This window comes from Macrotis lagotis, chromosome 4, assembly GCF_037893015.1.
Source record: "Macrotis lagotis isolate mMagLag1 chromosome 4, bilby.v1.9.chrom.fasta, whole genome shotgun sequence".
NCBI lineage: Eukaryota > Metazoa > Chordata > Mammalia > Peramelemorphia > Peramelidae > Macrotis > Macrotis lagotis.
Window position 1 is genome coordinate 50,188,688 of NC_133661.1, and position 11,593 is coordinate 50,200,280.

General features: G+C 37.7%; 1 protein-coding gene across 7 annotated transcripts in view; it reads right to left on the reverse strand.

Annotated features, from left to right (window-relative positions):
* The window catches only part of SIN3A (SIN3 transcription regulator family member A), a 73,272-nt gene that overhangs the window by 38,665 nt on the left and 23,014 nt on the right, over positions 1 to 11,593 (reverse strand). For 5 of the 7 annotated variants that reach the window (XM_074232748.1, XM_074232747.1, XM_074232746.1 and 2 more), the window contains exon 2: positions 1,259 to 1,480. In XM_074232748.1, coding sequence (XP_074088849.1) covers positions 1,259 to 1,447 — 189 coding nt within the window. In that variant the 5' untranslated portion in view covers positions 1,448 to 1,480. Of the gene's footprint in view, positions 1 to 1,258; positions 10,671 to 11,593 lie in introns of those variants that run through there. The other 2 variants (XR_012477776.1, XR_012477775.1) reach the window with 1 other exon arrangement.

Genomic DNA, 11,593 nt, shown 5'->3' on the forward strand with positions numbered 1-11,593 from the left:
CATGGTCCTAAAGGTGGCTGTGCCCCAAGATGTCCAAGGTCCTGGGGTTCTTGGAAGGTAGGTATTCTCAGCTCCTTTAGTTTTAATTATCATGTCTAGAAGAGAGGACAAATCTAGATATCCAACCCAGTGTCTATTGCTATTGTTTATTTCAAAATGCATTATTCATCCAATGATGTCAAAGAATTTGAGAACTGAATGAACTGATACAGATTAAAGTTTATACAAAAATGCCAACATTATAAAGAGACAGAAGAGATTTAACTAACACAATGACCAATCAGGATTCCAAGAGGACCAAAGATGAAGTACCAATCTCCTGACAAGGATGAGGGTCTCAAGATACAAACTGAGATAATTTTTTGGGCATGGCCAATAAGTGAATGTTTGGTTTATCTCTGCATCTGTTATAAGGGTTGGTATTTTTCCTTTTTGGAGAGAAAATAAATTGGGAAAAAAGCTGAATTTTAAAAAAACTAAATATCCCATAGACCTCTTAAACCTGTGTATCCAAAACATACTTCATCCCTTTCCTCCAAGCCCCCTCCTCCATAATGTTGAAGGTCAGCTCCTGTCTGACCCACCCCAGCTGAGCCTCATATCTCTAGAACCAGAACCAGGAGAGGACTGCTGGGTTGCCCTAGAAGAGGGAGTCTCCATGCTACAAGTTCTCCAGATGGAGAACTAAGATAAAGGCCAAATCTAACAATGTGGTTTTGTGGGACTGAATTCTCTAGAAGAGAGGTGCAGGTAGAGAGCGATTTAGAAGTTCAAATGAAAAAGAATGAAGGATTCCTTGTCAGCAGTGATCACTCAGAATGGTTGGGTTAAGAAAAGGACAGCCTCCACAGCTAAGGACACTGGGAGTTCTACCACACACTATTCCAGTCTATCTATGGACATTGTTTCTCAGTTCTGACACAATTTGGAAAGAAACTGATAACTTGAAAATCTAGACAGGCAACCAGGAGAGTGATGGGTCTTGCATTCATGTTCAGAACAGTGTGACAGGAATATTGATTGTCTTGATGATGGTGATGACAGTTTGTAAAGAACTTAAAAAATATTGTCTCGATTTATCTTCATAGCAAACCTTGGAAGGGAGGTATTTTTTCTGCCATTTGACAGATGACAAAAGAAAAGATGAGAGAGGCAAGTGTGGTCCTAGACAGTGAGGAAGTACCTGAGGTTCCATTTGACTTTAGGTCTTCCTGACTGAAGCCCAGCACTCTCTCTATGAACTAGGGCCCAGTCCTACCTGATAGCTAGGAGTGACAGAGTACTGAATTCCTGTTGCTGACTGCATGGTCTCAGAGACAGTTTCATACACAGGAGGGGCAGGGGCAAGCACACGGTGCTGGTGTGGAAATGCTTCTGTGCTGCCGGCGATACGTCGCTGCTGGGACGCATACACAGGTGACTCCTGGTCATCCAAGCGCCGCTTCATTCTGTAGTCATACTCGGGGAAGCTCTACAAAACCTAGAAGAAGCAACATTGATTTAAGTATATTCTCCACCCCATCAGCTGTTCTCAAAGTTCCTGTGATGTCATCCAACAGTTTTAAATTCAAAGTAAATCTGGTTTGGAGACCTCCCTGCTGGATAGAGGTCCTGCCTGTACAATTTCAGCACCTGTAAAATTGATCATGGGCTCCAGAGTGTCAAGGGATTTCAGTGCCACTGAGCCAAAGCCCAACCTCATTTTACAAAGGAGAAGTTAAATAACTTATTCAAGGTGTCTGAGGTTAGGATTTGAAAACAGGTTTTGCAGACTCCTCCACACCATCAAATAACCAAACGTTCAAAATTAAAATATTTCTTGTAATAAGATTTGGACCTGAAAAAAGAAAATGTCTTCTGATTCTAAAAGACCCATGTTTGTTTTTTTTTAAAAAGCTCAAGTCCACCTAATGTCAGCCATATAGGTATGGTCAACATAGCATTTCTAATATAATCATAAATCATAAATTCTTAAAATTCTGTTAAGTTCTCTGGTCAACTCAGTTCCTATTAAACAAGTGATCTTCCTGTTTTTAACTCTTATTTCTTTCCAAAGGAAACATTCAACTCTTACTTCCCAGATGATATTATCTACAAATCTTACTAGAGTAGTATTGTAGGGTAAGTCTAAATAAAGGTTTTCTAGACCTTTGCATTACCTCTAACATTCTATATGACCTTTAACTAGATTATTATAAGGTCCCTAGAATTCTAACAATCAATTTAGTTCAATATTGGTCCAAAGTTGTCCAATATTCAGTCAATTGTGAAAACCGGTCCAACTCTCAGATCTCTTAAGTGAACTCAAGAAGTATGAAGACTAACCACTGGGACCAGGGGTCTTTTCCAGAGCTCTTTTAAAATCAATTATCACTAACATGAATATAATTCACTGCCAGATTCACTGAAAGCTGAATTTGTGGGTGTGCTGATTAAATCAATCTCTTTGTCATAAAGTACCCTTACTGGTAAAAATGAGAGATATCCTCTATACTTACTTTTAGTACTTTTGGTCCCAAGATTACTACTAATCAGGAGAAAATGTCCTCACCAATGACAGGTCAAAGGATGATCAATATAAAATAGAATGATTTTCTATTTCTTATATTTGAAGAAGCCACTTTTTTCTTGCTCTTGTTTCAAATCAGGGTTCTCTTAACTGCTTTTTCAAACTAGTACTTTAATAAAATTTTCTTACATTATAATTGGTTTTACTTGCTGCCATTGATATATTCCTTTATGAAGAAGCTACTTAAGTATGTCAGCAGAGGGAGTGCTTTCAAAGAGTTCACTTGAAGCCAAGGTAGTGGAAGGACCTGGGCTGTAAGATGGAGCAGCTTTAGGACCTCCCTCCCCACCCCAATTCTGGATACAGACCTGATTTCCAACAACATCGCAGCCTGCTTAGAGAAAGAAGTCTATGATTACTGAGGGTATAAACAACAATTTTGATTTACCAACCTGGGACTTTAGGGAGATAACTCAACACCAATTTTTTCTACCATTTGAAATTTCTCAAAGTAACAAAAGCCTTGAGAAAGTTTCTTTCTTTAGGACCAAACATCAGGGACACTTTAGATCTGTTCAATTGCCCTCCCCTCCCTACTGAACTCATTCCACTTTTCATTGTATTTGTTTTGCCTGTGATAGAACTGTGAGGAAAACTTGTTCCATGACTTTCCTATTTTGTCCCTACTAACTCTTTTACACCGTAATTTTAAAATTCACAATGTACAAGTACCCATACAGAATGTATTCACTTAACTAGGAAATATTTTACTAAAACAAGTTTTAAAAAGTGTAAATTCTACCCCTCAGAATTTTAAAATCTAATTAGAAAGATATGGTTTACAAACATAAAAGGGGTAATAACATAAAACAGGGCTAAGTTAGTGGAAAATTAAGTGCTCTCTTTGCATCCTCATCCAACATAATTCTAAATGCTTGTTCAACTGAAGAGACGCTTAGTGTGAGGATGAAGGAGGTAATAAGCCTTTAAAAATGGATAGGATTTGGGGAGGGAAAAAAGCACGCAACAGCAAATACATCCTAGCCACATCAAAGTTCCAGCTACCTTGATTAAGTAACTCTTACCCCAGACACAGTGCCTAACACCCAGGAAGTTCTTGTGAGAAAGGGTCCAAGACACAAAAGCAGGTTCAGAAGCCCTGTGGCCAGGGAAAACAGGAGCTTGAGACAAGAGTAGCCTGGCAGCAGTCCACTCAAACCCAAGGCAAGAACTTGCAGAGCTTGGACCTGCAGCCCCACCCTGAAGGACTGCAAGCTGGCAGGTCCACATCCTGAGCTTCCCTTGAAAGCCTGAAACACCACAACAGGACCAGAAAAGACCTTCAGCTCCTTCTGTTCGGTGGAGCCCAGTCCAATCAACAAGTCCAACAGGAAGCAGGATAGAAGAATGACCAAACAAACAAACAAAAAAGAATCCCACCTTAAAAAATTGTTATGGTAACAAGACAAGGTGCAAAATGGAGTATGGTTCCAAACATCTATAAGCAAATTACCAAAGAATAACACACAACTTAAAAGACATAAATACAACCAAATTCCTAGAAGAGATTAAAGCGTTTTGAAAAAGTGCTTCAGTTGATGAAATGAGACACTATTGGTAAAACCTCAAAAATAAATGAGAATCACAGATAAAACCCTGTCCAAGCTCCCAGAAAATTAAAATAGACTTTCAAAAACCCCCAATGATTCCACAGAACAAGAAATATTAAAAGAAAGTCAAAAGACTAAAAAACCTGAAAATTTTATAGCAAAAAGATTTTATAGTAAAAAACTATTGATTTAGAAAACAGCTCAAGGAGAAAAAAGTTTGAGATCTTCAGAATACTTGACTATCATGATCAAAACAAGAACCTAGACATCATTATTTCAAGAAATCTTTAAAAGAAAAAACTGTAGGGGTGGCTAAGTGGCACAGTGGATAAAGCACTGGCCTGGAGTCAGGAGTACCTGGGTTCAAATCCGGCCTCAGACACTTAATAATTACCCAGCTGTGTGGCCTTGGACAAGCCACTTAACCCCATTGCCTTGCAAAAACCTAAAAAAAACCAAAACAAAACTGTACAGATGTCTTAGGACCAGAGAGCAAAGCAGAAATTCAAAGCATTTATTGACCATCTCCTAAAAGAAACTGTAAAATCCTAATCAAAATTCAGAGTCAAAGAAAAAAACATTTCAAGCAACCAGAAAGAAAGAATTCAAGGACTGAGGGAATCAATCAGAATAATACATGATTTAACAACCACCATCATAAAGCGGAAGATAGATTGGATACCATATTTCAGAAAGCAAAAAAGATCAGTTACAGCCAAGAATAAATAATTTAACTAACAAAACAATTGGGGGTGGGGGAGGGGAGAAGAGGTGGGGCAGACCTTTAAAGAAATAAGAAAGAATCATTAAGAGCAGTTTTCTTTAATAAGGATCTCATTTCCAAGATATAAAAAGAACTGATTCAAATTAAAAGAGTAAGAGTCATTCCTATTAGGAAATGTTTTGCATGACACATGTATAACAATGAATTGCTTTCCTTCTCAATGGGAGGGGGGAGGGAAGGAGAGAACCTGGAACTCAAGAGTGTTAAAAATGAATGTTAAAGACTGTTTTTACATGTAAATGGAGGAAAATAAAATACCAAATAAAGGATATTAAAAGAGAAAAAATAAAGCATCTTTAGTTTGTTTAAAAAAGGGGTGGCTAGGTGGCGCAGTGGATAGAACACCGATCATGGAGTCAGTCGAATCTGGCCTCAGACACTTAATAGACATAGCTGTGTGGCCTTGGGCAAGCCACTTAACCCCATTGCCTTGCAAAAACCTTAAAAAAAAAGATTGTTTTTAAAAAAAAGGTTCTAAATGACTAATTAGAGTGTCACAAATTAAAGCAACTTTGAGGATGCACCCCATACTGTTATGTTAAAAAAGGTAAAGCTGACAAAAAAGGAAAATGACAAATGTTGGAAAGGACTGTGTGAACACATCCTGATACATGGTTGGAACTATAAACAAAGCTAGTTAGCCATTTTGGAAAGCAATTTGAAATGATCCCAAAGTTCTAAATATCTTTTAACCTTGCAAATAACACCCTTACCCCCAATGAGATCCTTATTATAGGTGACCTTTTTTTTGGAGTAGCAAAGAATTAGAAACTTGGGGAGAGGAGTGTCCATCAGTTGGGTAATTTTTGGTATAGGAATGTACTGGAAAACTATTGAGTTGTAAAAAATCATGAAGAACTATTTCAGAGAAACCTGAGAAGACCTATATGAACTTATTCAGAGTGAAGTGAATAGATTCAGGGAAAAATATGAACACTAATAACAGCACCAACAACTTTTTTTTTTGGATTTTTGTAAGGCAATGGGGTTGACTTATCCAAGGTGACACAACTAAGTATGGATTAAGTGTCTGAGGCTATATTTGAATTCAGGTCCTCCTAATTCCTGGACCAGTGCTCCATCTACTACACCACCTAGTTGCCCCCAGCACCACAAACTTTGAAAGACTTGAAAATTCTAGCAAGGCACCAATGAGACAATAGATACTCCTGACAAGGAAGTTATTAGATTCAAGTTACAGAATGAGGCATACATTTTTGGACATGTTCAACAAGGAAATTTCTTTTGCTGGACTTTTTGTTTTCCCACTGGGGTGGGTGGGAGAAAAATGGTTATTAATTCAAAAATTTAAAAATAAATTTAGAAAGCAAAAAATAAAGTAGTAGCACTTTCCCATCAAAAAGTCAATTCATCCCCAGTAGATGAGATAACATCAAAAGCTCCAAATAAAGAACTCCGAAGTCTGGCTCTTGCACACATGAAGTGAAGCCCTCCCACAGTAAAGTCCTAAAGACTCCTGGACTTTTTCACCTAATCTGCAACGAAACCCTTTTATATGTGGTAGTCCCCAATGAAAATGAGCTCCCGAAGAGCAGCTACTATCCTGCTTTTCTAAAGATATCCTCAGCATTTGGCAAGGTTCTTGGGAGGGGAGTGGCCATTTAAATCAATGCCTTTTCCTAAATTCCCTCCCTTAAACTGGTATGCAACCAAAAACCACTTTAAATTTTTGAAAAGGGGATTGAAAATTAATTTGGGAACATTTGGCGGATGGAGGTAGGATGAGATAATGAAGATGTGAACAAGGACAGGTTCCAGGAAGCTACAAAATGAATAAAGGGGAGGCAGAGGGAGAATTCTAGAACAGACAGAACCCAAAACTTTGGAAGGAGGACTACACTGAATTAGGAAGTGAGGCACAGCCTCCGGGAAGGATTTATTTCACCATCAGGTACATCATGGTGGGGAGGCAACAGTCAGATTCTTCTTTTCAGCTTCTAACTATTCTATAACTAGAATCCATCACCTTTCATGACTTCAGCAGTAGTGAAATGAAGGAGAGCCAGGTTCCTGCCTCTACTTCTCAAGACAGTGAAAAGCACTCAAGACGTGGAATCAGAGTGGGATTAAATGTGAGCATGTGGAGACAGGTATCTAAATTTGCTAGACCTCAATTTGCAGCTAGGTACGTAGTGGACAGAACACTGCAGGAGGACAGGAGCTCTAGTCTAGCCTCAGACACTTGACTCTTACTAACTGTGAGAGACTTTGGATAAGTCTAACCCTGACTGCCTCACATCTAAGGCCATCTTCAGTTGTCCTGATCCATATCTGGCCACTGGACCCAGATGACTCTGGAGAAGAAAGTGAGGAGGCTAGGAACTTAGCACAACCCCCTCCCCCCCAATTCAAATCTAATTTATGTGCTTGTCATGACATCATGGTTGTAATGGTCTTCTTTTCAAAAATGAAAAAATGAGACTAGATAGTTCATCTTTTAAGGTCTTCTTTTCTCTTGAGGCAAGTGATCCAGTACAGAGAGTAATATGGACATGGAGGCCAAGGATGAAGGTTAACCACATGCCCTGTGTCATTCTGGGCAAGTCATTTAATGTCTTTAGGGTCTCAGTTTCTGCATCATTCAAGAAGAGAACTACGATGGTCACTTTCTAACTCAGGCTTTAAATCCTAACTCTATGATGTGGTGACCAAGATCACCGATTTCCTTTAGAGAATGACATCGATAGAATGGTAAGGACAGAAGCTACAGTGGAAGGGAATAAGAGGGGAAATAGAGAAAGTGTGAAAGAAGTGGTATACAAAGCTTTTCAAAGAGATTGGTCATGAAGAATGTAATGAGAAAGGAACTAACCAAGTACAGCTTTTTTTCTTAAGCTCAAGAGGCAAGCATGTTTGTTGGTATTAAATAAAAAAAGATGATTAGGAGAGAAAAGTTGAGAAATGTTCTAAATAAGGATGACAACTATGGCACATTTAAGTTCCAGAAGCAGCTCCGAAGATGCAATGGACTGGTTAATAAATTACCAAAAAAAACCCCATTAATAAATAAAGCATAAAAATCAAAAGTCAAAACAAAAAAAAAGGGGGCTATGAATAGCAAAAAGTGAAGCCTAGGATCACTTAATGAAAAATGAAATCTACTGAGAAAAAGTAAAAAAAAAAAATTTTCAGAGGAAGAGGGAGTGAATAACAGACAAAAAGGAAAGGACTAATAAAAATTTAACTTTTAACTTTTGTTAAAATTTTTTCTTTTCAAAATCATTTTCATTTATCAATATATCCTTCTTTCTGGGAGACTTCCATTACAACAAAGAATAAAAGAAAACAGAAGGAAGGTTAACACATCAGTACATCAATTAAGTTCTAACATAGCTTTTATCTTCAACAGACAAATGTCTAAGAATTAAAACTTTCAAAGTTTGAAGACCCCAGTACGTTCTTTATTAAGTACTATAGAAAGTGTTAATCTCATTTTTCAAATTATCTAATTAGCATGAGGCAATAGAATTATTTAAGTCAAGAAGACAGAAATAAGTAGCTTCCCCATTTGTTCTGACTCTTCCTCTTCTTTCTATCAACCTAGCTTGCCTCTGGGACTTAGCTTGATCCTGGGTAAGTCACCCTATTTTTCAGACATAAACACAACCTTAGTAGTAAAAAAGGAGCAAATAATAGCACACGCTCATGCATACACACACATCCATCCCTTTCAACCAACAAACAGGTGCCAGGCCCTGGGATAACCAGACAAAAAATGAGAGCATCCCTAACCTCAAGGAGGATTACGTAATCTACTGGGAGACTATGTAAAAGAAATACCCAGTGAGAGGAGTAAGGATCCCACTCCTAACTAGTATATGGGCCTTGGGAAGAGCCCGAAGGGAAGGCTCCCCAGGCACAGAGCAGGAGATGGATGAGGCTGGGAAGGGAGAGAGGCCAGGGAGCCAACAGCACAGAAGGGGGGTCATGAGTGAGCAGCCTGGAAGCCCAGCTCCAGGCAAGTGAAACGGCCTTCTCAGTGGCAAATAGAGAACTACGTTTTACCTCAAGGCCAGGGAAGCCAGGGAGCTTTGTTGAGCAGAGCCAGCAGGCAGCTTAGACAGGTGCTGCAGGCTTAGCATTGGGGCAGAAGACACATTTGGAGGCAAAGAAACCATACTGCAACCATCTAGGGATGATGAGGTCAAATGAGGATTACATAGTGGTTAGAGCTGGGTTTGGAGAAGACAGGAAGACTCATTTTCCTGAGTTCAAATACAGCCCCAGACACTTACTGCTGTGTGTGACCCTGGGCAAGTCACTTAACCCTGTTTGCCTCAGTTTCCTCATCTGTAAAATAAAGTGGAGAAGGAAATGGCAAATCACTCTGGTACCCACCTCAAATAAGGTCATGAAAAAGTTGACAACTGAAAATCAATTGATAGGTATCATTCTACTATGCTTTGATTTCTGTAACGTTCTACTACTTTCTTATATCTTTAAAGGATATGGTTGTCACTGTTAAATGCTAGCCTTCCTTACTCTGTGAAATGTGAACACACACACACACACACACAATATCTTTCTCCTCTCAGTAGAATCTTTGCATATGGATTTCATTCTCCATCCCCATAGAATCCTACTTGATATTTCCACATTTTCAAGGGGGGGAAAAAATCATAAGCACTTCTCTAAGATTTAAATTCCTCTCTTAAAAAGATAACCCAGGGGGCAGCTAGGTGGCATAGTGGATAAAGCACCGGCCCTGGAGTCAGGAGTACCTGGGATCAAATCCGATCTCAGACACTTAATAATGACCTAGCTGTGTGACCCTGGGCAAGCCACTTAACCCCATTTGCCTTGCAAAAAAAAAAAAAAAAAAGATAACCCAAGACTGTCTTAAGATTTCCTCTCCTTTACTCAATAATAATTCCCAGATAACATCATAAGACTGTCTGTATGTCCTTTGGTAGCCAATCTTGAATAAATCAGGGAAAAAATGCCACTACCACATTGTCATTTTCTTTCCCCTATTACTGCAATGAAAAGATCTGGGCACATCCAGAAGTGAAGATAATCAAATAACACCTTATTCGCAACCTTATTCCCAACCCAGCAGCATCCTGAAGCCACCCCATCTCCCATCCACCCCATCTCCCAGAAGGGAGCATTCGTTCATCTTTCATACTCATCAGGCACAAGACTCTTCTTATTCAAAAAGGAAAAGCAGGAAAGCTATCTTTTTAAGCTGCCAAAGCAATGCTACAGTACTGCCCTAATCAGGAAAGAGATGTGGAGGCCAACAAGTATGCCATTCCATCTCCTGCCAGCTATAAAGAATATTGCTTCATGAATCTGCTTTGGACAGTAAGTAAGTCTTGTACATGGGTTTTAGCCTTCCCATTATGAAGAGCAAACAGAGAGTCAAACTGTATTAGGAGGAACTCAATATACCCCTCTCAGACATGGATAAATCTAACCATAAAAATATACAAGGTAAGGAAATGACTTTTTTAAAAGAAAAGTCAGATATGAAAAACCTCTACAGAATACTGAATGGAAATAGACAGGAATACTCATCTGAACATAGAATCTTCACAAAGCCTGACTATGTATTAGTGTATAAAAACCTCACAAATAAATGCAGAAAAGAGAAATACTAAATGCACCCTTCTGGGACCATAACATAATAAAATGATATACTATCTACAGGACTTTGAAGCATAAGATAAAAATTAATTAGAAACTTAAATAATCTAATCCTAAGGAATTAATGGGTAAAAGAATAAGCCACAGAAATAAACAATTTCATTAAAGATAATAATAATAATGAGAGAGAACACACCAATTTACTTATAAGAAAATGTATATAAGAATAAACACATCAATAAACAAAAGACCAGATCAAACTGGGAGTACAACTAAAAAAACAAAATTTTAATTCCCAACCAAATATCAAAATAGAAATTTCAAAAATCAAGGAAGATTAGATTAATAAAATTGAAAGTAAAAAATTCATTTAATAAAGCTAGAAACTGATTTTTCAAAAATAACTAAAATAGACAAATCATTGGCAATTTGTTTTACAAAAGGAAACAAAATTACAGTATCAAAAAATTAAAATGGTGAAAGTATATCCAATGAAGATAAATTTAAAGAAATTACCATGAGCTACTTATCCAACTAAATGCCATTAAAATGGATAATCTAAGTAAAACAGATGAATATTTACAAAAATATAAATAGCAGAAGAGGAAAAGAAATAACTTTGGAGGAGGGTAGAGGAGAGAAGGTAATTGGGGTTATAGTGACTTGCCCAAGTTCACACAACTAGTTTTAAGAGACTAAGGCTAAATTTGAACTCACATCCTCAGGCCAACTGAAAAAAAAACTGAATAAGCTATAAATGAGTTCCTTGAAAAAAATCTCAGAGGTAGTTGGATTTACTTCTACCAAACATTTAAAGAATAATTAATTCCAATATTATATAAGCTATTTGAAAAATTAAAGAAAGGAATGCTAACCAAATTTTCTCTGTTACACAATTATGGTTTTTATACCTAAACTAGGCAAAGTAAAAACAAAAGAAAACTATAAACCAATTTCCCTAACAATACTGATGCAAAAATATCCGATAAAATACTTCCAAGAATATTGTACAGCAATATTCACAAAGATTGTATACTTATGGTCAGATTGGATTTTTACCAGGGATAAAGTACTACTTCA